The sequence below is a fragment of the Lissotriton vulgaris genome, chromosome 2_1 (assembly GCF_964263255.1).
Source record: "Lissotriton vulgaris chromosome 2_1, aLisVul1.2, whole genome shotgun sequence".
In the NCBI taxonomy this organism is placed as follows: Eukaryota; Metazoa; Chordata; class Amphibia; order Caudata; family Salamandridae; genus Lissotriton; species Lissotriton vulgaris.
In genome coordinates this window covers 1,104,507,461-1,104,534,330 of record NC_141687.1, presented here as the reverse complement: position 1 = coordinate 1,104,534,330, position 26,870 = coordinate 1,104,507,461, and the positions used below count along the sequence as shown (strand labels likewise).

Genomic DNA, 26,870 nt, shown 5'->3' with positions numbered 1-26,870 from the left:
GACTAGATTTTACCATGGTATCCCTCATAGAGGGCGCCTTTCTAAAGGCAATAAATGGTTCCTCTGGTAATAGTTGGGCTAGACTAATGTCAGTTCTTAGCAGCGGCCAATGCTTTTTCATGATCCCCCTCACTTTCCTTTCCTCCGTATTAAAAGTGGTAACGAGGCTGATGCGTGATGTGATGTTTTTAATAGGGTCTTGATTATCCTTCAGATGACTTTTACTACCAGTTCCAGCCAGACACTCATATCTGCTATGGCTATTGGCCTTCACCCTAGAATGTTCTAACTCCTATGGGCAGATTCCATGTGCAAGGATTCTCTTTGATGCTTCCGTTTGGCACGCCTCTAGATCTAAATCAGAGCTACATGTTCCTCGCATTCTAAGGAACTCCCCATAGGGTATACTTCTAATCAAATGGCCAGGATGCGCACTCTTAGCATGTAAAATCGCATTCCCCGCAGTGGGTTTTCTATGTAACCTTGTTTGGACTGAGTCATTGCTGACATAGATCTCAACATCAAGGAACTGTATATGTGTCATACTGATGTCTGCCATGAATTTCAAATTAAGATCATTTTCATTGATTATATTAACAAATTTCATGGCTGATTCCTTTGTCCCTCTCCATATCATACAGATATCATCAATGAATCTCCAAAACTGGACTACATTTGCATCAAACACAGATTTGTGTATCCCCCTGAGGACATGCTCCTCCCACCACCCTACATGTAAACATGCATAGGTTGGGGAGAAGCATGCCCCCATAGCCACACCCTTTTGCTGCTGATAATTTTTTTTGTTAAACAAAAAGTAATTACTGGTAAGGCACAGTTGTATCATCCTTAGTAGCATAGCATTGTGTTGTCTGTGCACAATGCTTCGTGTGTCCAAGAAATACTTGACAGCATTGAGTCCATCTGTATGTTGGATGCCAGTATACAGGGTGCTGATATCCAGGGCAATGAGGACATAGTCTGGTTTCCATTCATAGTTTTAAGTTTTGTTAAAAAGTGACCAGCATCCTTTATAAATGAGGGTAAGTTTTCTACAAAATCATGCAGGAAGTGATCAACATATTTGGAAACTGCTTCCAGTAGGCTCCCCTGGGCAGAGATGATCGGTCGCCCAGGCTTAGTTGTAACCTGTTTATGAATTTCGGAATGAGATAAAAGGTCGGGGTCACTGGGAAATCATTCTTCATGAAGGCATGCTCCTCCTTACTCAAAAGTCCCTCCCTCTTCCATTGATTAAATTCTTTGTGCACTTTTACTTTTAAACACCTGATGTCATTAAATGTCCCTTTTCTATAGCATTACTCATCATTTAAATGTCAGTTTGCTTCTTCCATGTATGAAGTACGGGGCCATATAACAATATTACCTCCTTTGTCTGCTTTATTTATTATGAGGTTGGAATCATTTCTAAGTTTCTTCATGAGGTTTGCATATTGTTTTTCTATATATTTTTGTCGTTTTACTTTTCTAGAAGTAGTACTTTGTAGCTCCTTTAAGTCTTCAATCACAATATCATTAAAAGCATCTATTGTGTCCTTGGGCATTATATATATATATCAAGCCCAGAGTGCCTCTGATCTTTAGGGACGCAACTCCACACAAGACAAGTTTTCCAAACTTCCAAGCATGTTGCTTAGAAACGCGTCAGGACTCACTTACCGGCTTTATAATGAAGATGCCTCCAATAAAAGGTTGGAAAACTTGTCTTGTGTGGAGTGGCATCCCTAAAGTTCAGAGGCACTCTGGGCTTGATTGATATATATATATATATAGAGGGAAACTTTGAAACGCGTCAGGCTACCGAGAATTCAGCTGTTTGATTGACCAACTGATGTTTCTCTCCATACCAATAAAGAAGCTTTCAAGCACAGTGGTGTCTCGAGCGCTGCTTAAACTGAGGGAAGCCTTTGGAGCTGAATATATAAGGCGGTTGTCCTACCGCCTTAGCTTGCGCCACCCCTTCGGCGGGGGCCACGGAACTTGGCAAACACGAGTTTCATATGTGGAGCACCACAAGGATTTAGGATGGAAGCGTCGGCTGGGGCTCAATGTGGGCTTATGTACAGACATTGTGAGTACAGCCATCTGAGGACTGAAATTTCGGACTCTAACTCCCAGCATGCTATGCACTGTCTCATACGAGCGTCCCAATCCATGGGCGTGCCATATGCATAAATCACGGGAGCAGAGCCCGTCCTGCACTCACCTGAAATCGTCAGCCTCTGAGGAAGAAGGAAACTTTGAAACGCGTTAGGCTACCGAGAATTCAGCTGTTTGATTGACCAACTGACGTTTCTCTCCATACCAATAAAGAAGCTTTCAAGCACAGTGGTGTCTCGAGCGCTGCTTAAACTGAGGGACACCTTTGGAGCTGAATATATAAGGCGGTTGTCCTACCGCCTAAGCTTGCGTCACCCCTTCGGCGGGGGCCACGGAACTTGGCAAACACGAGTTTCATATGTGGAGCACCACAAGGATTTAGGATGGAAGCGTCGGCTGGGGCCCACTGTGGGCTTATGTACAGACATTGTGAGTACAGCCATCTGAGGACTGAAATTTCGGGCTCTAACTCCCAGCATGCTATGCACTGTCTCATACGAGCGTCCCAATCCATGGGCGTGTCATATGCATAAATCACGGGAGCAGAGCCCGTCCTGCACTCACCTGAAATCGTCAGCCTCTGAGGAAGAAGGAAACTTTGAAACGCGTCAGGCTACCGAGAATTCAGCTGTTTGATTGACCAACTGACGTTTCTCTCCATACCAATAAAGAAGCTTTCAAGCACAGTGGTGTCTCGAGCGCTGCTTAAACTGAGGGACACCTTTGGAGCTGAATATATATATATACATATTTATATATATATATATATATATATATATATATATATATATATATATATATATATATATATATATATATATATATATATATATATATATATATATATATATATATATATATATATATATATATATATATATCAGGTGTTGATTCCGTAAGCACTGCCTCAGAGTGCCAAGTTGATGCAATTTGTAGGGCTTAGTCTAAAGTTAACGTTAGCCAACCAGTTACAGCTACACAACTTCGATAGTAGAATGTACTATTTACAAACAAAACATGAGAACAGAGAAGTACCTTAGGAGAGTAGAAAGTGGCTTAATTAAAGTTAGATGGGTGGTCTGCTATTCCACCAGGCAGGTAGAGGTCAGAACCTCCCCCACCCTGGTAGATGAACACCCTCTATATTTAGAAATCTCTGCTTCTATAGCAGAGGTCTCTGCACCTTCAGAGGAGCTGCTTCATGGTATCTCTCCTAAAGGCACTGTAGCTTTGTTGAGTGGCTACCATGTTTCGTGTAGTCTCCCTACAAACTTTGTTTTACAAAAAAAAAACCTCTCAAGTCAGGAGTTTGTTTTTGAAAAAACAAAAAAGTAAAGGCCCTGGGAGTTTTTCAAAGGTGAAAGGGGAACAAACGTAAGTCATGACGTCTCCCCTAAATAAGGTGGATGGTCTGAGGTACTTAAAATGAAGGCCATTGTCAGTGTTGGCACTGATTTATGGTTTCCACCGATCTACCAAGCAGGGGTTCCGCAAGCAGACACATGATGGTTCGCCTGACTCTAAATGGAGTGGGTAAACCAGTAATTTTGCAGACAACCTACTCCTCTCTCTACCTTTGTGGCAGAGCACCCTGTCCCCCATACTCTAAATAAGGCCAAAGTCTTGACAGAAAACTTGCACCAGTATTCCTTGTTTAAGGTATCACATTCTAAGAAACAAAATGGCTAACAGCACGATTGTTGTATTCTCTCAACGCTCCCTGGACGGGCAGCAGCCATCCTTTATGGCGAGATACCCACAAAAAACGCTGAGCATATTTGTGACCTACACTAGACATTGGGGGTTGTGTTGTGGGAATGTGGTGAGTGAGATTTACATATTTGTAATTAGTATGATTTTGTTTTGTTTTTTGTTTCTTTCAGGCGTCATAAGCACCACAAAAACTGCACAAAGCAAACAACGGTGCAGAGGCGCACCGGGCCAGAGGAGTGCCGGATCTCTCACTACAAGTCTACTTTTATTAACCAGCCAAGTGAGTAAATCACAGTTTTCTGGTTGGGGTGGGTTTTCCACCAATGCCGTCAGTTTCACTATTGTTAGGGTATATCTCCTGCATTAAAATACAGTTTTGTGCCCATTATTATACATATTTGTTATTTATAGTCGAAATACCACATCATTTGCCATGTTTCGAAAATCTACATGACATTTCTACACATATCACTGTGGTACCTATAACTGTGACCTTGCTATGTGGTCAAGAATTATCAGCTGAAGAAACATGTATTACTTCTTAGAGACATTTTAGAGCCTAATAGCTTGGGCCAAGGCCAACCCTTGCCAGGTGTTACCTGATGCCTCTGCTGCACAGAGCAAATTGGAGCTGCTTGGATAAAGAGTTTGGGAGACATGCAAATACGTCACGTTTTAATAGGAGTTCCATTATGTTCCATTAAATTTATATGGAACTTGTAATACAGCAGACAGGATATCTGTCACTTTTGTGATGGAGTAAACCGTCCACCAAACTCGTAATCAGGCCCTTAGTGTTAAAGAGGACTCTACATTGATGTTAGAGTTGAGGGAAAAATATCCCACCCCCTATATTTCTTTTTATCCCTCTTTAAGATTTAGGCAAATTGGTACCTCGGACACATAAAACTTTCAAGAGTCCCAGTTGGGTTTCACTAAGCTCATCCCTTCCAGTAGGTACTACGTTTCCAACTTTACTTCTCTTTTAACAGATGCTCAGCCCCGAAGCAGTAAGAGGCCTCTTCGTACCCCTCCTCATCCTAAGCGCCCAGAGATGATGTTCAGCACCACTCAGCGGGCAGAGTTTGTCCCCAGGGAACTAGGGGAGAGGACTCAGCCATATGTTCCGGTAAGGTGGAGATGTTGCAATACGCAGACAAGCTATAGAATACAACTATCATCTACGACTTTCTTTTCTCAAAATAGCCTGAGATTCTGGGCAGGAGTGCAAGGATCCTCGACCCCCCCCCCCCCCCCCCCCCTTACCCAACCATTTCTTTTTTCAAAATTGGTCTTGACATGTCTAGAAAAAATGTTTATCACCTTAAGTGCTGGGGGTGTCTCCTAAATGTTGAGTCCTTTTTGATATTTGATCAGTTTGTGTCTTCATAACCTCTTTGCCGCAAAAGATATCCAGGCTAAATTTGCATCCTATTTGCTACATATTGAGGCTTCGCACCCTCAGCGTCAATGTAAAGCTCCACATAGTCTACACGTTGAGCTCCCACACTGCACTTTTCTTCTCTTATGGTCATACCACATTTTCCAAATAATCTTTCAACGTTTTCCACAATTTCATAGTGATCTTTCCAGTTCTAACCATACACCAATATATCACCTTGAAATTATTTTTTACTTTCAATCCCCTTAAGAGGCTGATGCATTGCACTGTAGAATACTGCCAGTGCTGACACTAGTCTAAAGGACAAGTAACAGATGTTACGTTACGTTACGTTAAAAGCATTTTTACCGCGCACGTTCACCAAGCGGTTTCATGGCGCTCCTGACAAAACGGAAACTTGGGTGGAGGATTTACTCAAATGCTGAGTGAAATAGAAGGGTTTTTAGCAGTCTGCGAAAACAATCGTGGCTGGGGCAGAGACGAAGTGCTGTTGGGAGGGAGTTCCAAGTGGTGGGGGCCATGGCAGAGAAACTCAGACCTCCATGCTTTTTCCGTCTAGTTTTGGGAACAACAAGTAAATTAAGAGATGCTGAGCGGAGATCTCTGTGGGGAACATAGCGTGTCAGGCAAGAGGAGATAAAGGCAGGGGCTAGCTCTGATAAGGCTTTGAAGATGGTGCATCCAAGCTTGAAAGTGCAGCGTTTGGTAACAGGGAGCCAATGGAGGCTACGCAGAAGGGGGGTGACGTGCTGATGTTTCGGCTGGTGGAAGATCAGGCGGGCTGCCTGGTTCTGCACCAGTTGTAGCCTGTTGAGATGGAATGCGGGAATCCCGACATACAGAGTGTTAGCATAGTCGAGTCTGGAGGTAATAAGAGCTAGGATGACTAGAATCAGGGCATCTCTGGTGAGGAACCTGCTGATTTTACGGATCCTCCTTAGATGGAAAAAACAGGATGAGGTGACTGCGTTGATTTGTGGCCTCATAGAGAGGTCGTCAGAGATGACCACCCCCAGACTCTTCACAGTGCTAACAGGAGTAGGAGGCGCCCCTAGTGATGAAGGCCAGAAGGTGGAATTCCACGGATTAGTGGGACCCCCCACCAGTACAAGCTCTGTTTTTGTGGGGTTCAGTTTCAATTGGCTATGAAACATCCACTCTGCAATGTCAAGCATGGTAGACTGAAAGTTAGAACGGGAGGAGGGAAGAGAATCAATGGGAAAGATTAACTGAAGATCGTCCGCATAGTTGAATATAGTGACCGGGGTATTACGGAGGGAAGCTAAATGTGCCATGCAAGGTTATGAATTATTTTCAACAGCTTTGAATCTGTATGGAGCACAGTCTGGTGATACGGTTTAGACACATTGAGGGTGGAAAAAATGGAAATTCCCTTCAGCGTGGCTAGAATCATATTTATGTTAAGCAATGGCTGCCTATCAACCTAGATGTGCCATTCAGGGGCCGTATTACAATAAGTGCCCGGGGGGGCTCAACGGACATTTGAACCCGCATTCCGCGCCCCTGGGGAACTTTGGTATTACTGAAGATGGTGCAAACGCTTGTGTGTCTCCTTCAGTAATACTGATAGCACTAGCACACTTAAAGCACCAGCGCTCCCTTCAGGGGGTTTCCCTCTTTTGCATAGCGGCGTACCCTATGCAAATGATGGGATTCCTTTGCCTCTGTGCCCGCGCCATATTCCAGACGTATGCACAGAGGCAAGAAGCTCTCAGGGGGTGTACTCACAGTGCACCATCTTCTAAGTGGCGCAGTGTGAGTGTGCCCCTTGAGAGCAGCACGCTGACGGGAAGAAAGGGTGTCCTAAGGACCCCCCAGACATCCCCTTGCAAGGGGTACAATCACTGATTGCACCCGCCTGCAAGAGGATCTCTAATCCCCTTTAAAAGTGGAGGCGGGTTGCTGCCTGCACTGTGAGAACACTGAGCGGCTGCTCCATGTTTTCACATGATTGCGCTGGCCCCAGGACAGCACGAGTTCGGGGCTGCCCTGGGGGCAACGCATACATCGTAATAGGGTGCATTGTCATTGTTTGCACTGGGCGAACTTTTTGAATCGTGCACCCAGCGCAAACAATGACAATGTGTAATACGGACCCAGATTGTATAAATGTGCGCACATGCTTTTTCCATTATCCTTCTGGGCTAAACCTCTGATGCTTCTGTTCTTTTATTTATCACCTCATCATACGTTCTGCTTAATTCAAGTATCAGTTCTTCCTTGAACGCCGTTGGCACTAACTGCACTTTATACACCTTCGGCGTGGCCACTTACTTCGAAATTAGACTACGTTCAAATCCTGATTTTAAACACTTATCTCCAAAGATATTGGAATACCTTTCTTTTGACTTAGGAAAGATAATATTGTTTTTCCTTTTGCCTTCTTTACCCAACCCTTTTTCAATTTTTCCTAACGTGTTGATTCTTCTCGCTCCTGCATAACACATAATCTGGACAGTTGGGAACGCATGTGATGTTCAGTGCTCTTTGTTGTGGCTATCCCAAGAGGCAACCTCCATCCTTAAATCCATACACACTTGTTTACAAAGATCTTCCATTAAAAACAAGGATAGCAATATAACAACCCGCAACTTCAATATGTTTCTTTCAGTATGGCAGTAGACTAATGTCAGGTTTTTGTAACTCCTTATCTTTAAATATGTTTCATATTTTCACCTTTTACCTTTTAGTGTGTCTTGCACCAGAATACACCATCATTCTTATGTGTTTCCTCCCACCAACATGTCACAAAATAGAGCATCTGTTTCTTCGTCTACTCCACACACTTGTACCAGGGACACATCTTTTTCATTATTAACTCCCTTTTCTACTGAATTAATTCCTCTGATGTTTGCTTTCACATTCTTCTCCTTGCACATCCTTGCAATGTCCACATGTTTGACATATTCCTGGACCTTTCCATTCCATAGTGATGTGTCCTCTAAGACCACAACTAAAACATGTGATATCTTTGACACTTTACTCACTAATTGTTTATTGTACCCTCTCTGATGGGTACATTTACTTTCTTTTTAACTGTGGGGATTCCAGTGCCACCATCCCCTCCAACTGACAATTCCTCAATGCCCGGTGATGTTTCTACTTTTTGTCGCATAATCTTCACAGCCTTGGCTAATGCTAAGTTCTTCATCAAAAACAACCTTTCCTGTATCTTCCTATTCCAACCCAATTATTGGGGAGTAACTGGGAATTAGTCTTCTAAACTGGAGTCGCAGGTCTTGTACATTCTAGTGCCCTTTTGGCTTTTAAATAGGGCCATGCCACTTTGACGAAATACTTGTGCTCAGCTACTAACCACTTGGCACACGTTTTTTCTTCGAAGAAAGAATACTATGAGTCTCCACAGGAACCACTGCAGAGCAAGACTGTCTACAATATCCACTTCCCGCCCAAGGAGCCGGTAGTGACCACCGTCCGACGCCCACCCAGTAATCTGCACCCCAGTCAAGACCGATTCGATGACCACACAACCAGCAAGGACTTCTACAAGGACTGGAAGGGGGGACGCCAGGCCCGGTATGGAGAGCTGCCAACCGTTGCGGGTATGCTTTAGTTCTCATGTCATGCATGTGACAGTGTGAGACCTAGACAAAGTGGTAGAACCTAAGGAAGGCATTGCTTGTGATCCTTTGCATGCAGGAATGATGTCTCCACTGGCCAGTAATATTCTTCTATGGCAGTAATAGCCACATACTTTTATGTCTTTTCCCAACAGGGTCTATTCTGTTCCCAGGCCAAGGTCGTGAAATGAAAACAATTACACAAGAGCACTTTGTGGAGAAAAGCCTGTCCAAACCGGAACTGATAAAGAACGTCCATTCAAATATCACCATTGAAGGTACTAGAGGGAATGTGTGTTTTTGCTCCTAGTCACTTCAAACCTCCTTCCCATCCGCATTCATTCTCTCTCGTGTCTTGGAATACTTCTTTGCTTCAATTATTTATCTCTTTTTCTTACACCATTAAAAAAATATATAATGAAGAGTACTCACAGTCTTGAAAAGAACAAATATGTAATGTGAAATTAGAAATTTCAACAACTAATAATTCAGTGCTAAGATCACAGTGCAACATACATCTTTTACCTACATCCAGCATCATGGGCAGATTTCCTGTAATGCAGTGCAACAACTAAATGTGCTGCAATTTATTACTCAAGGGTGAAAACCAGTGCTTAGTTTGAGCCGGGTGGTTTCCAGTGCTCAGCACTAGCACTTAATCATCAACATGCCCGCTTTTCATGAGCACCAGTTAAGGACACGTTCATTTGCCTGGAATCACAGGATGTTGAGCTGATGCTGATACTCAAGCCTGGTTCCCCAGCTCTGAAATCGGCAGCTCTGGTCATTAGGCCACATCCTCCCCCCACTTTCATGGTTAGTAGTTGGTTCTGTTTTAGACGGCACTAACAAGAGAAGTGGTCTGGGGCAAGCTGCCTTCTGACAAGAGCCCGAGCACTTATGTTTTTTTTACAAATTAACCACTGGTGAAAACACAGCCGAGCCATAAATACTAAGACTGGCCTACAGCTGCTGTCATTCCTGCCAAGGCACTCCAACTAGCCTGCCTTGTGCACCATGGTGCAGAGGCGAGTCTGTGCTGTCTAGCATAGGATTTGTATTGGAAGCATATATTTCCAGTACAGTTCCCTTTGCCTAGACACATTTCAGAACAATCCCACGCACTGGGTGTGTTCTGTGCACTTCAGCACACTTTCAATCCATGACTTTTTGTGAGATATGAAAAATGTACTCTTGTTAACACCGGCTTCAAGGATGGATTTCTTTTGACACAAAGTCTGAACTGGCTGTTTGATAGATTGGGCTCTGCAACAAAATCTATAGGTGTTACTGTTGCTGTACCCAAATAACGCCCTCTTTACATCCTCATTGATGCACAGGCACCCTTCCAGGACAAAAAACCTTTTGCTATGAAAGTAAATACCATGAGTCCTTCTGCATCAGTTTGCATAACGTAGTAAATTTGGGCCCACACATTTTTAAAAAGTGCAATGCATTAGAAAAAATAGATGAAAAAAACACAGATGTGGTGTGACAAAGATGTTGTGAAATCAGATGTGTTCTCAAGCCAGATCCATCTAAAATCCTGACACCAACCCTCAGCCTCCCCACCTTGCTTTTACAGAAATTGGCAGTTAGTTCAACATAATTTATTACTGCGATCTAAGTCATATCCTAATAGAGCCTGGGGAAGACGTAGACAAATACTCCTTGTGTCAGAGCAAAGATAGAGCTTGATATCAAGTATAAAGAAAAGCATTACAAAAGGCACAGATGCATCTAATGGTGCTGTTGTAGCATGTAAACGTTTATGCTGGTGGAGCAAAGCTCTAGTTACATTAAGACAGACCTGTCACGCAACAAAGCATGCGCATAGTCAGCCTTACAAAGTTGTCTTTTGCTTGCCAGGTCACCATGACATGACAACAACCAATCAGAGCACATACCACCTTCTGCCACTGGGAAAACCACCAGGCCGCCGACCAGCACAACTCCAACCAGAAAATGCCGCTCTAAAGCGTCCTCATGTGGAGATTATGACCAAGTACCAGAGTGACTTCCCAGGATACAGGTCACTGCCCATGCGGACTCATCCTGCCTACCCACCGTTGGACAACCTAGCTATAGATCAGAGTTTCAGGTGAGTAGCTGGTAGGGATGTTAACAGAGCAGCGAGCAGAGTGCATCTCACAAAGTAACACCCTCTGGATTATCCCACTTCCCACTAACATTTTCTGAGTGATGTATTCACTTTCCTCCAACTCACTGGCATCTCAGTATTTTGCTTTATGCTACACTCGATGCTGGCACTAAACTGAATTCTTCATTTTAAGACTGAGAGAACTTAAAACACCCGTAAATCAGCTAAACAATGTAGCTATTGTATCCTGCGGTCTTCATTATCTGCAAATGGTGTAGCTAAAATGAGTAGCAGTGTACAGAAAGGATCTATGGAAGGGTCAAATTTCCAGTATTTACCCCCACATGCATCAAGCACTTTTTCATTCGCAAACGGTGCGATTCCTTAAAATCGGCCGTTTGCGAATGCAAAAGTGCTTTTTGGGATGCATGAAGCAATTTTAGAATTTGCAACATTGTTGCGAGTTCTAAAATTGCGGGTGCTTTTAAGAAGTCGCAGATGTGCGACTTCTTAAAAGCAATGCATCATCACTTTGACAAGTGAAAATTCGCACTTAGGGTTCCAAATTTACCGAGTGGTTGAACCACTCGGTAAATTTGGAAAAAGTGTTTAAAATGCTTTAAATGTTTTTTTTCCAACATTCATGTTACGGACACACATGTCCTTAGGACATGTGTGTGTGCAACATGATGCGAAAAATACATTTCAGGGGTGCATGGGGGGGTCCTTTGGACCCCCCCCTGCACCCATGAAATTTTCTAAGTGCCACTCGCAATTTGCATTGACTCCTATGGGCCTTTTGGCCCATAGGAATCAATGGAAATTGCGAAAATTAACTTAAGAATTCGGTATTTCTTTGGGATTCGGTAAAAAATGCGATTTTTACCGAATCACAAAGAAATACCGAAAAAAATGATGCATAGCATTTTGCATTTCCTAAATAGCGATTCCTTAATTTTCGCTATTTAAGAAATGCAAAATCCTAGATTGATGCATGTGGGGGATAGAGTACAACTGGAAGTGTTGGTTTGTCAGAGTTGAAAATGTGAGAGCTTACAGGACAGATGCAGTAATAAAAAGGAAGTTCAAAAATAAGGTAATTTCATATGTTTTATTTCCCTCTAATGCACGCAAAATGTCTGTTGTGCATGCATGGATGTACTATGGATCTCTGTCATAGGGGAGGGATGGGAACTAACCATGGACTTCTATTAATAATATTTTAGGGCCAGGTTTACAGTTCGGCCGTCAGGTTACTCAGTCACAAATGTGACAAATCCAGTTCGCAGTATTACAAGTGAATTATATCCATTGGCACTTAAGCACCACTGCCTGGGAAAGGATCTAGTGTGATGATTCTTAATTACAGGATGTTGGACTCCATCCTCTCTGCAGGGTCACCCCCCAAAATGTTTATTTGCCTTCGCCCCTCCTGTTTTCTGAACCAATTTTTCTTGGCTTTTAGGGCTCTGTGCAAATTACTACTGCTAACCAGTGCTGTAGTGCTTGTGCTCGCTCATTTAAGCATGGTAAAATTGGCTTATATCCAATTGGTAATTTAAATTTATGTATAAGTCCCTAGTAAAGTGGGACTACATGTACCCAGAGCCTGTAAATTAAACGCTACTAGTCGATCTGCAGCACTTACTATGTAATCCACTAAAGTAGCCCTTTAAACATTTCTCAGGTCAGCCACTGCAGCCTCTAGTGCAGTTTTAAAGTGCCATTTCGGTCTAGTAAAATAAACCTTTTGCCAGGCTTAAACCTTCCTTTTCAATACATATGTCACCCCAAAGCCATGCCCTAATCAGCCCATAGTACACTGTGAAATGTATTTAAAAAGTAGGTCATATTTTGTTTAGGCTTTACATGCCCTGGTAGTGAAAAACACTAACATTTGTCATTTGTTTTACCTTATTACATTTAATAAGTGATAACCTTTGATTGAAAGCAGGTCGAAATGTCATGTTTACTCTCAAATGAATTGCAATGTAAAGGGGGAACGTCGTTTACAACGCAGTGTTTACACCGCACGACCTTTTCCCCGCAGCTGTTACAACGCAAGTCGTTACTACGACTTGCGCTGGATGGCGCTGTGGGATAAGGAATGTTTTAATTTTATAGTCCAACACCTTCCCTACGGTTACGGGGACTGGTGTTGGAATATAAAATTAAAAAATTCCGAAATCCGCGCCCTCCAACGCAAGTCGTTGTAACGACTTGCGTTGTAAAACCTGCGATGTCAAGTACTGCGATCTAAAAGATCGCGTTGTACTGACATACATCCAATGTAAAGCCCTATTTAATTGTAAAGTTGGATTTTAAGTCACAATTCTGAAATGCCACTTTTAGAAAGTTGCCATTTTCATGTCCTTGCCGTTTGGTGCCTGCAGCCTGTATCCTGGGTCACACAACTACATGTATTTGGTAGTTGGCCTTTGTGTATTCTTTCCAGACAGTGTCACAAAGGGGACTGGATGTTGGCAGGATGGGCCACCCTGATAAGATTCATGAGGGCTGAGCTGTTACCTATCCCACTTGCACTTCAACAGGGGCTGCCCCTTGCACTCACAAGGAACTTCACTCTAGCGTTTGCCATCTCAGGCTTCCTGGGACCAGGGCATTGAGGAATGATATTCCAGAACTGTCTGTGGGGAAAACTCCATAAGTTTCATCCGAACACTAGCACCAGAAATAAAAATAGAACCTTCAGACCAACTCCTTGGTACATTCCTAGACCTGTGCATACTACAGAAGAAGGACTGCCCTACTGCCATAGTCAGAGGACTGCAATGTTGCTTGAGGCCTGCTCTGCTCTCTGAGAAGGAAGACGGGCCGTGGCCCCTTAATCCCAGACAGAGCGACTCCAAGACACAGGTGGCTGGCCTCCTGTTCTGAGCTGCAAGGACACAACAAGCTCCAGAGGCCTCCTTGCAACTGTCAGCTGACCTGCCTAAGCTCTGCTGTCCTCTGCGGGAGTGAGTTCCTGGACCCAGGAGGTGCCTTCCCAGTTCCTGGACCCTTGGCTGGCTTCAAAGAGAACTCCTTCTGGCCTACCTGAAGGTTTCATTGGAAACAACGCAAAGTCCTGCAAAGCCTGGCCATACAGCTTCATCAGAACTGATGCTAAATGATGAGGCAAAGGCTTCCAAACCAATGCTGTGCAGACTGCACATTAAGGATATAAGGGTAAACTCTTAGAGGGCCAACTGTGCTCCTGTTTGTGGCCTGTGCAGCATCACATTCAGCCTACATTTGTAACTTTGTCCCAGTGCAGCGCGATCAGATTCACTTAGATAGCACTTTGTACCTTTTGGAGCTACTTTTGTCCAAATCTTTAACATTCAGTATCTTCAGTTCTACTGATTGTTATTTGGGTCTCAAATTGTTTATCATATCATAAGCTATTTTTCTAAATTGTTTTGGGACTTTTCTTGCTTTTGAGACAAGCTACCAGACGGATAAGCAGAGGTTCATTTAGTGACTTTTTAAGGTTCTCCCTGACAAAAAATGTGGTTGTTGCTTGGGGAGGGCGAACACTCCCCTTAACAAATCATGCAATTTATCACACTCGGTATCCCCTGCCCTTATCACACAGATGTCCTGCTCTAACTCTAGTCTCAGTACTTTTTCCTCTACAGCTTCACCAGCTTCAACAATTAGCTTGCACCTTGCACAACGGCCTACTCTGTTCCTGCAACAAAGTTGCTACACCAAACATACATAGCATCATCGTCTCTTAGTAGGCCATCTCAAAGAAGAAGCTGATTTCTGCGTCCACTCCTACCACGCATTGACTTCCTCTTTCACTTCACACCAGAGGCCGTGTTACACATTATCACTGTTTGCGCCCGGCGTACCTTTCAAAAGGTAATCCAGGCGCAAACAGTGAAAATGCGCCCCATTATGGTGTATGCGCTGCCCCCAGGGCAGCCGTGAACTCGCACTGCCCCCAGGGCAGGGCATTCATGAGAAACCACGGAGCAGCTGCTCCGTGTTATCACAGTACAGGCGGCAGCCACCTGTACTTTCAAAGAGGTTTAGAGATCCCCTTGCAGGCGGGAGCAGTCACTGACTGCACCCGCCTGCAAGGGGATATCTGGGGGGTCCGTGGGACCCTCTTTATCCCCTGCAGAGGTCTGCTGTAAGGAGGCGAACTGATACTGTGCCACCTTTTAAATGGTGCTCTGTCAGTGCACCTCCTGAGGACTTCTTTGACTATGCGTGCCCATCTGCAATATGTAGGAGTTTGAAAAGGGGTGAGCCCTCAAAACTCATGGACCTGGGTCAATATGTAAGTACAGGAAAGAAGTGGTCCGAGTTCATTAGAAGTATTTTTGCCATTATTTTGTTTCAATGTGTATGAAAAAGACACCACATTTTATAGTTCACCTTAAGTACGCTTGACGTAATAAGAGTAGGTATGCAGTATTAAGAAATAAATTATATTTATTCCACATACAAGTTCATTCGTTGTACCTCTAACTCCATATATTTACTTCAAGGTCAACTCTATTTCAGCAATATAATTATAAAAGCATTGCATTATCGGTGCTCTCAGTGCAAAGAGAAAGGGGAGGGAAGGGTTTGTGAGGGACAAGGTAAAGGTGGTGTGACAATGTTGCATCACATTCAAATCATAACGCCTTTACAATTAAGGTAATAACAATGTTCCCACAATACATCACACATAGGTAAGATTCAATCTTTCTTTTTTTCTATGGTGTGTAGAGTTTAGGCGTAGTCTGTAATATGGCGCAGGCGTAGAGTCAAAGAAATTCCCTCATTTGCATAGGGCACGCCTCGATGCAAGTGAAGGAACACCCTTTGTTGATAGCACTTGCGCTTTAAGTGACTTTTATGGTTTTAACCTTAAAGCCGAATAAAGTTTAATTGATTTGATGTGAAGTGCGCCAGCGCTATCAGTATTATAGAAGGGGACGCACAAGCGTCTGCGTCCCCTTTTATTATACCTAAGTGCCCCGGGGGCGCACAAAGCAGGCGCGAACGCCTGTTGCGCCCTCGGGGCACTATATGTAATACGGCCCTAGGTGGTGAAAAGAAAGCTCCAATTCCTATACAAACAATACACCCACAATAGGCAAGCAGAACCACTGCACATAGGGAAGGGCTTAACAATACTGTTCTTTACTTCTGCCATGAAAAAAGGCAGCTCCTGAAGAGTGTGTGAGCAGGAAAATCACAATAGTTATAGACATGGGCCAGTTACTCTGAGTGGCTCAGCTTTCTCTCCAAAGTTTGGCACACCCCTACATAAAACACAGGTTTGCTATCATTTTACGCAAATAACTTTAGGCTTTTTCAGCAAGGGCCTGCAGAACCCTTTAAATAAACAACATTTCTCTAGTACCCAGTTCCTAGGGCACACAACAAGTAAGACTATTCTTGGAAGACAAAGATCTCCTCCATTTCTGAGGTCATTGTTCGGAGGGACTTTTTCCGATGATTTGGAATATGCATTTGTATATATTATTCATCTGTTTTAAACTTGAGGCACATTTCCTTTTCACGAGGCTTTTCTGTTCAAGCTTCACTAAGAAAATGGAGAATTGCTTGAGTTGAGTGGCATAAATGTGGCAAAAAACGTAACATTTTCATATGATCTCCCAGAACTGCTCAATTTTATTAGATGTGCCGAATTATTTGGACTTCGGGCACTGGGAGACAACTGATCAGCACCCCGTGCAACTAGTCTGAACGCCAAAACATGTCTACTAATTGGTTAACCCCAACTGACTTTTGTTACTCTTAGATTAAGCCACAGCGAAAATGAGAAAAAACTGCACAAATGACAAAAGTGAAATATTACATGTGGGCCTTAGTATGGCTTTTCGACACTCAAATTATATGTTATAACATGATATCAGGACTTCCAGCACAGCTGTGAAAAATCAGCAGCAAGCACATTTAAAAAAAAAACGTATTCGTCTTGCTCAAAAGCCTACTTCCAACAATAATCAGGTCATCTACAAGGTATACAACCTTTACAACAAATCTTTTACCACGCACTACCATTACAACGCAGTCATTACAACGCAAACCATTGCAACGCATTGCGCTGGGGGGCGCTCTAGGATAGGGAATAAGTTTAATTTACTATCTAACACCTTCCCTAGTGTCCACGGGGACTGGAGTTGGAACAGTAAATTAAACTATTCACTATCCAACACCCCGAAGCGCTATGCGTTGTAATGGTATGCGTTGTAAAAACCGCGTTGTAATGGTATGCGTGGTAAAAGTATGCGTTGTAACGTCATACATCCCATGCCTCTGCAGTAACATACATTAAAAGTGGTCTTTATTGCATAATCTAAACCAATTTTCTATGAGCAAAAGTGAACCTTATATGTAAAAATTGCTGAAGAATACACTACAAAATTCCCCTACATGGCATTTTGTAAGTTATCAAAAATTTAATTAGTTGACAAACTCAGACTTTTAGTATAAATGCTGTTAAGATTACTTTGGAAAAGTTGTGTGTCTCTTTCTGAGCTATGGTGGGCCCAAAAACTGGCTTTGCAGTGGTCATGCAACCTGCAGTGGTTCTAGTTTGATTTTCAAAGACCAAGGCACCATCTTCCTAGAGAGCAGAAAGCCCTCTGGGGCAGCTGCCTCGCTGGGGGGTCGCTCACTGTAGGATTTCTGGATTAAAAGTTAATTACAGGGAACATCAATTTACACTTATCAAAGGACTGTGAGGTGCAGCTAGAGAAGCTGATGCAAAGTGATCTTAAAAAGAACAGCCAGGCACGGGGGAAATAGTTATGTTTATGTGAAAGCAAGATATAGTCTGAATCCTGCATTTTAAGAAGACCATTTCCCAGCCAGGCTGGCTCCTGTTACCCATAGGGTGGCAGGGGAATAGGACTAGTTTGGGTAGTTTTCCACTAGTGGGGAGCAATAGGTATCTCATTTTAATAGACAGGCCAACAGATGAGTATGCACAACTAAGCATTATATTGTATTGTGCATAGTTCTCTTGCTCAAGAGTCAATGAAGATCCCTAACAACGCTAAGGAAATAAACTCCACAGTATGGGACACTTGGAAGAGCCTTCCCTGTGCTAGTTGTGCTCATACTTGATTCTGGAATGCTCTCATCCTCACACGAGGTAAGAAGAGTGAATGCACACTGTTTCTTTGTTTTGTCCAGCAACGATTACCAGACGGTGCAGAATGAGACGTACCATGGATGGGACACTACCAAGTACCCTCGTCCAGATCTTATCCGCATGAAGGAGGAGCTGACAAGCATGAACAACGAAAGGGGAGTAAAGTTTGAAGGGGACACAGTGACCAAGGTAAGGATGTACCGTTCAATGTGTTTCAATCACCTCCAGTGATGCTGCCACACCAAACATCCCGCAGCTTTCAACAACTGTCACCTAATAACTTTATTAAACAATAGCACAGATCCTCAACCACACTAACCTCGACCAGTAATGCTGCCTCCCAAATATTGCGCTGCTCACCAGTAACACGTTCCATGTTGATCACCACTGCTGCCACCACAGGCACAACAAATAAAGATGCACATCCAAAATATAGCTAAACTAAGCAATAATAGCATTTCAACCGTGCAGCTGCCACCAACAAAACAGACTCTGAGCAAGCACAACTCCATCAACAGCACTATACTTCCAGAAACCACCCTCACAATACTCAGCATTAAATCTACCCCACAACCAAAAAAAAACATGACCAAGTGTGCTACTTGTGCTACTTCGCAATCATAACAAACTCAACAAAGAGCACTACCACAAATAATGCTAACTCTCAAATAGCTTACACAATAACGCCATTTCCCTTAATGTCACTGAAATGAACATAAATAAATAAAAATATGCAAAACATTCAGACACCCAGATGAATATACACAAATGTACAGTCATATAGAGAGTAGCAGATGGCAGGGAACAGCGGTGGAGAGGCGGAAGATAAAACATAAAAATACCACTTACCTTTCGCTGGCAGCTGCCTCTCCTCTGTCTTGTTCAACGTTCTTCTTCCTGAAGTCCCAGCAGCAGGAAGCACCCAGCTCCCGGGCTCCCCTGAGACAATCGCAATGCTGCAATGCAGTGCAGCATTGTGATTGGTCTGAGCGCCATGGGTCGGCGCTCTGACAGGGACAGGGAGGATTTGTATTTTCCTCACCAGGCTGTGTAATGCAGCCTGGTGGGGAACATGCAAAGTGTGCATGACTGTTTGGTCAGCCCAAGAGGGCTGGCCAAACAGTCATGTGCACTTAGGGAGTGTGCAAACTACTCCCACTGTGCCATCAGCCCACCCAAACCCAGCCCTGCAGCTACAAAAAATTGAAAGATAATAACGACGTTATTATCATTTTATTTTTGCTGCTCTGCTTTGAGTGCAGTGGGGCGGCTCTCCTCCGCCTTAGCAGAGGAGCCGCCACTGCATATAGAGCATGCAAACGCATGCAGGCTCTCTTTCTTGTTCTCTCACTCACACCCACACAAACATTGGAAAATATGTACATTTACAGACACTAACACTGGGAGGGCGGGATTTTTGATCTCTATCTTATCACTCTAGATCTAAACCCCGTTCTGGTCCATTGAATCTTTATTGCCTGTCATTGAGGAAAGAAAGTGCATCCAATACCAGGTTAGTTTGATCAATAATGGGCTCGACTCTGAAAAACCACATACTACTTCTAAGTTTTAAAGGTTTATTACAGAGTCATTGATAACTGCAAGTACAGACATCTCAAAATGAGATTCAAAAGATATAGAGGCACTAATACAAACATATGTTCTCTAAAAGCTCTTAGGCGAGCAAAGAACACTACTAGAACTAGTTCCAAAATCAGCAGGGCTGCAAGCATAGACACGAATTGTGATCTATCCGTCATTTACAAAGGAAGGAAGGAATCAGGTTAGGCTGTCCCTACCCTGTACTAGATGGTATCCCTACTTAACAAGGTCCCAACCTATCAAAGGTGTCAGCTGTGAATGTCTTCCTAAGAAGATCACCCACTCTTAGTCTTTAGGTGAAAACCTATGATCTCCAGTCATGACCCCTCTCTGCCTACCCATCCGCTCTCTGAAGGGTCCTCAGGCATCTGCTCTCTCTCCCCCCAAGGGTGCTGTCCCTAATACAAAAACCCAATTACAGTTGAAACGCCCCTCACGAGACGCCCCTCACGTGGTGTTGATTCTGGCTTTTTCCATGATGATCTTCCTCTGGGCCTCGTGCTTAGCGTTGACCTTGCTTCTCAGGCTCTTCTCCGGCCCGCTGATACCCCCTAAACATTCCTGAATCCTCCTCCATGTCCGTACCAGTCTACTCGAACAGAGCTCTATTCATTAAACTTTTAATCGAAACCCCCTCGCACCTGCAGACAGACATCCGCAGCTTGAATCCCAATTCTCATTGACTTTTAACAGAAGTTTGCAACTTATTTCTCAATACAATTCGACATGTATCAGCACGTGCAAATTAGAAAACCCTTTTTCTCTCTTCAGGCCTACAACCCTTCTCGCAGAGGTTCTATTCTCTTCAAATCCTTTCGAAAACTAAAATAACATGTTTAGCATCTCATTCTTGGATAATGAAAAAAACACTTCTATGGAATATAAATCTAGTGAATAAACAAATTACTATAACCTTAGTGCAATCCATGTTTATGTATAAGTGTACATTTCTAAACCCTTCTGCCCTGGCCATGAGGCCTGTTCCCTTCGATGCTTTGCAGCATGACATTCCTCCATTAGCAGCTACATAACATGGATCATGATTAATCACGTCTAATAAGAATACATTTTCCACACATTTCTGCGTCAGTCCCACTTCTATATGAATTTTCTATGTTAACTACACACGTCTAAGTATAGGTGAATATATCTTCAACACTTACAGGCACTTCTATTATAATTGTGCGACTAACTTGTATTTATGGTGCACTCATGCATTTTGTTCAGTTTGCGCTCTCTCAGTTCCCCCCTTTGATGACCTCTCGTGGTCATCACCAAAATTCAAACTGAACTAGTTGCCATCCCCCCTCGTTTCAGCATTTCGAGAGCCCTCAGACTTTTGTACTGATTGTCCTGCATGGCAGCTAATCTTCGTTCCTGTTCTCTCCTGGATCTCTCCAACCTATTTGATCTGTACCATTGGTACGACCTCACCAATCCCCACAACATGATCACGCAGATCACTATTATGATGATAGGTTTCAGTATGTACCATACAAAGCTCTTCCCTATGTTGGCGAACCAACCTCCAACTTCACCCATTCCATGACCCACCTTTTCCCAAACATTTACTTTAGTCATGTCTTCGATCTCTTTGTGAATGTTAGTTATGTTCATGATAACTTTCTCCAGAGGTTTTGAATTGTCCGGAATGTAAGTGCAGCATTCCTGGACCTTCAAGGCCTTACAGACTCCGCCCTCTTTTGCTAGCAGAACGTCTAACGCAAGACGGTTCTGAAGCACCATGGCCCTTATCGATTGCATCTCTCCTTCCACCAGCATTAAGGATGTAGCAGTACTGGCAGACAATCTGTCTACGACTGTTGCCAGTCTCCTAATTTTGACATCATTGAGGATCAGTCCCAAAATAGGAAATGCAGCTCCGAATACGTCTCCAACTAATTCTGCATCCCCTAGGTCTCTTCTCCCTCTTGTTGAGACCTTGCCCTCTATGATCTCCAAATCTTGAGCATGGTATATTTTGGGGAAGACAATAGCCAAATAACATGATCCGTACCAGTTGTCAGGTAGTCTCACGTAGGCATTTCTTCCACAGACAAAATATACATTTGGAATCACTTGCATTCCCTTCAAAAAGTCCTTCGTGTAGTATTCTAATCTAAAAGCATGTTCGCAACTGACCTCCCCTACGAATACATTTTCGTAGTACGTTTTGCTTCTGTGAAGGCATAACTTCCCTTTCTGTGTTCTATCCAAAGCTATAGGACCACTACTACCCTTCCTTTTGTGGTCCTTCTCCTCCTCGGTCCAATCCGTCTTCCACTGTCCTGATTTTTTCAGAATCTTTTGCCTTCTATAACCATCATCCACTTGCCCTATAAACTTCTTCTCGACTTCTGACACTTTGCAAGTCAGATTATTTCTGCGGGCATGTGAAGTATCTAAAGTATCCCAAGGAATGAAGAACTTTGCCAATCTGTCTTCACTCTTATAATAGTCCCACTTATTCATTTGCTTGTAATTTGGGACTTCAGGTAACACTGAATCATAATTAGAAAAATAATACTCAAAACTATCTCTACCATAAAATATGCTAAGCAATAAGCTACATGTAATGCCATAAGTCAATGGGAGATGATGATATCTAATGCCTTCATCTACAGACGCAGGCAGCTGCATACATACATAACAGTCCTTGACTTCCATGGCATCGACATACTCATATAATAATTTGGCATAAGCATTTGACCTATAGTCGCCTTGGGACTCATCCATGTGTAACCTACGGGCTTCTGCTGCTAATAACGCTTTCTCCTGTTCGGTTTCACCTTTCTTACCAGCAGCAGTGGGTTTTGGTGTCACTACAGATTTTGTGTCTGGTACCCCTGCCTCACTCTCGTGTCCCATCACATATGATACAGTAACTACTAAAGCTATAAGAAGTATCACTCCCACTATAAGTGTGCCTATTATACATTTGGCTCTGCGGTTTGGATTACCGGCCTCCATGTTCTTCAGACAATACGGTTCCTTTCTCCCTTTCAACACACAGTTCTTTCTCTTGAGTTCCTTTACAGTCTCTCTTATCTCGACTTCAGTCTTTAGAACCACACAATCGGAAGCTGGCAATCTCTTTTTGCAAAAGTCTTTTCGAACTTTATCTCAGACAACCCTAGCCCTTCTCCGTCAACTTAAAGGAAACCCCTAAGTTTTCTCTGCATTCCTAGGCGCTAGGTTATCTTCTTACTCTTGTTTATTTACAAAGTCTTTAAGCATCTACAATGAGGCTGGAACCAGCGGCTTGGATAGCGTAGTTCAATATTTCCAAACGAAGGATGTGCTCTTCATGACTTGTTATCGTTGTTCCAAAGTCAGGGAATTGCAATTCGGTGAAGAACATGTGCTTTAGCTTGCTCAGGTAGGGAGGGTTGGGGATTTTGAACGTTAGTGTCCCTTCGGTCTCGACTCCAGGCACCAACAGCTGTACTTCTACTGTGATGATGGGTTCAGAGCTGGTCACTATCACCGCCCTTATTCTCCCTGTAGCTCGTTCCCAAGACATCTGTCGCCAGATATGTCCACTCAGGAGTGGTGTATCTTCTGCTAGGCACACGTACTCTCCTTGACCTTCTTGGAACTGCTGCTTCCACGCCCAGAGCACCTTCGTCCGGATCTGAGTCTTCGGATATTGGAGCAAGGGTCCTCTCTGGAGTTGATCTCAGACTTGACCTTCTCCTCTGCGGCCAGCTAGCCTCTCTACGCCTTGCCCCTCCGCTCCTTGTCCTTCTGCTTTGCTCGGGCTCACTTTCAGCTTGGCCAGCGTCTGATTGGTACTCCCAGCTACTTCCTCCTTCTGTGGCGTCGTCAGTTTCACTATTGTACTGACCGTCCTCAGCTTGGTCAGACACACTCTCAGCTTCTTCTTGCACCTCTACAGCTTGGCTGGCCCCCTCTGTGGCTTCTCTGTCCGCAGCTGGACTTACATCCGAGAGAGGAGCTGTTTCTTCCAGAGGTGCTGGAACTCTCCGCGTGTGAGACGCGTGGATCCAGTTGGGCAGACCTCCCACTTTCACAGCAGTGTTCGATATTAGGATGATCTGGTAGGGCCCACGCCACCGGACATCTAGGCAGCTTCTTCTGACGTGCTTTTTGACCAGTACCCAATCTCCAGGGCACAGGTCATGACACAAGTCCTGGCACGACGGGACCTCGGCAGCCTGCACCTGAAGGGACACAGAATGAATGGCGTCAGACAGACCCTTACAATAGTCCAGGATCATATCATCTGTGATATTCAACAAGGCTGCAGCCGGTACTGATGGCAATCTCATTGCCCTCCCCATTAACACCTCATGTGGTGATAGTCCCGTTCTTCTGTCTGGGGTACTACGGATGCTCATAAGAACTAGTGGCAAGGCATCGGGCCAACTCAGAGACGTCGATGAACACATTTTGGCAATTCGGGACTTTATGGTGCCGTTTATCTGCTCCACAATTCCCGAAGCTTCTGGTCGATAGCTACAATGCAATTTCTGGTCTATGTTCAGGGCTGCACAAATCATCTTCACAAGCTCGCTGTTGAAATGCGTTCCCCTATCTGATTCCAAAGAGGGCGGTACCCCGAAGCGCGGAATGAGCTCCCTAAGCAATAACTTGGCTACTGTGAGGGTGTCACACCTGCGTGGAGGGTATGCCTCGACCCATCTGGAAAATATGCAAACCACCAGCAGCACGTATCGAAGGCGGTTGCACCTTGGCATTTCAATTAAATCCAGTTGCATTCGATTGAATGGACCTCCAGACCTCCCTATGTGACTCAATGCAACTGGTGTTCTTTTCCCTATGTTCAGCTGCTGACAGGTCACACAACGCTGGCACAATGCTTCTGCTGCTACTCTGAACTTGGGGTTGTACCAGGTTTGTCTGAATACTCTCAGCATAGCGTCTCTCCCTAGGTGTACTGGACCATGAATGTGTCTTGCCATTGGGCTCACCAACTCATTTGGCAACACTGCCCTTCCATCTGCTGAAACCCAAAAGTTTGTCTCGCCTATCACACATCCTGCAGTTTCCCATGTTCTTTTTTCAAAATCTGGTGCATTTTCTTGTATACATTTTAACTCGTCCCAGGTATCTACGGTTTCCAATATCATAGCCAATTCAGTCCTTGCATTTATTCCACCCACTTCCACCTCCGTGAAAGAGTATCCCTGCTCGGCACAGTATCGTGCCACTTCGTCCGCGTATCTATTGCCCTGTGACACAAAGTCTTGGTTTCTTGTGTGTGCGGTACATTTCACAACGGCAATAGCTGCCGGACATTGCAAGGCTTCCAACAATAAGCGTACAAACTCTCCATTTCGAATGGGGGAACCTGAAGAGGTCATGTAACCCCTTTGAGACCACAATTGCCCGTAATCATGAACTACCCCGAAACCATATTGGCTATCGGTGTATATGGTGACTCGAATTTGGTTGCTTGCCAGGCAGGCACGCGTCAATGCAATAATTTCGGCTACCTGAGCGGAGTGTACTCCTTCCAGGCATGCGGCTTCCACTACTCCAGTAATTGTACAAACAGCATAGGCTGCTCTCAACTGCCCAACATCGTCTCTTACACATGAGCCATCAACAAAGAAAACTTCATCAGGGTCAGTCAGTGGCTCATCCACGATGTCGGGTCTCGGTTTGGTGCATAGTTCAGTCACATCAAGGCAATCGTGATCTGTACATTCATCATCATCAATGTCACTTGGGAGTGGCATCAATGTAGCAGGGTTCAAAACAGAGCATCTCTTGAGGGTCACGTTCTCTGCAGCAAGAATGACTTGCTCATAGCGCGTGAGCCTGCTATTGGTCAGATGCTGTGTTTTGGTCCTGGTCATCAACAGTTCAACAGAATGGGGCACATACACCTCTAACTGGTGCCCCATAACTATGTTCTTGCACCTTTCAATGCTGACACCCGTTGCGGCAACGGATTTGAGACATCCGGGCAACGCTGCGGCTACTGGGTCTAAGGTAGCCGAAAAATATGCGACTGGTCTACGGGCATTCCCATGGATTTGGACCAAGACTGACAAAGCACAACCCTCTCTTTCACAACAGTAAAGCAAGAATGGTTTGTCGTAATCTGGCATTCCCAGAGCAGGAGCACGACACAGGTCCTCTCTCAGCTGCAGGAACGCCATAAAACAATCTTTGTCCCATGGTACCGGATCACTCACCTCCTTGTGCGTCAGTTTTTGCAAGGGTTTTGCTTTCAGTGAAAAGTTCGCTATCCATTGTCGGCAATAACACACCATCCCTAGGAACATCCTGACCTCTCTCTGTGTTCTAGGTGCGTTCATTTTCATGATCACCTCTATTCTGTCTGGTGACACCTTCCGCTTTCCTTTTTCAATCCTGTGCCCCCAAATACTGCACTTCTGTCAGGCAGTACTGCAATTTGCTCGGAGACACCTTGTGCCCGTTTACAGCTAGGTGATTCAGCAATGCAATTGAGTCCTCCTTGCAAGCTTCTTCAGTTTCTGACGCGACAAGTAGGTCGTCTATGTACTGGACCAGAACCGAATTCTGGGGCAGTACTAGACTTTCAAGATTTTTCTTCAAAAGCTGGTTAAAGATCGATGGGCTCTCTGTATACCCCTGTGGGATACGACACCATGTTAATACGCGACCCTCCAGCTTAAAAGCGAAAAGAAAGTGACTATCCTCGTCCAAAGGGATCGAAAAGAAAGCCTGACAAAGGTCTATCACTGTGAACCATTCGGCTTGGAACGGTATCTGAAACAATATCACTGATGGATTCGGTACCACTGGACAACATGAGACAACTATGTTATTGATTTTTCGAAGGTCCTGCACTATTCTGAATTTCCCACTTGGTTTCTGCAAACCCATAATCGGGGAGTTACATGGACTACCCACGATTTCTTTCATTATTCCCTGCTTAATCATGGACTCGATCACAGGTTTTATACCTGCAATCGTTTCTGGGGTCAATTTGTATTGGGGTGTTCTCGGAAACTCAGCATTCGGTTTTACTATGATTTTCACTGGGTCCACTCCCTTGACTAGTCCAATCTCTTCCCCAGTGAAATCCCACACTTCTGGTGCCACGGTCTCCCTTAAATCCCAGGGGAGCTCATCCACTGTCAGAGTGGGATACAGCTCCATGCACGTTCTTGAGTTTGCGACCTTAAAGTCAGCGTCATCATCATTAGTCAGTACCTC

At 44.1% G+C, this 26,870-nt stretch overlaps 1 protein-coding gene across 1 annotated transcript in view; it reads left to right on the top strand.

The window, feature by feature from the left end:
- The window catches only part of LOC147731675 (uncharacterized), a 100,238-nt gene that overhangs the window by 14,588 nt on the left and 58,780 nt on the right, over positions 1-26,870 (top strand). The window contains exons 2-7 of the mRNA XM_086956816.1: positions 4,005-4,114; positions 4,827-4,963; positions 8,601-8,820; positions 8,994-9,116; positions 10,708-10,939; positions 18,113-18,260. Coding sequence (XP_086812942.1) covers positions 4,005-4,114; positions 4,827-4,963; positions 8,601-8,820; positions 8,994-9,116; positions 10,708-10,939; positions 18,113-18,260 — 970 coding nt within the window. The remainder of the gene's footprint in view (positions 1-4,004; positions 4,115-4,826; positions 4,964-8,600; positions 8,821-8,993; positions 9,117-10,707; positions 10,940-18,112; positions 18,261-26,870) is intronic.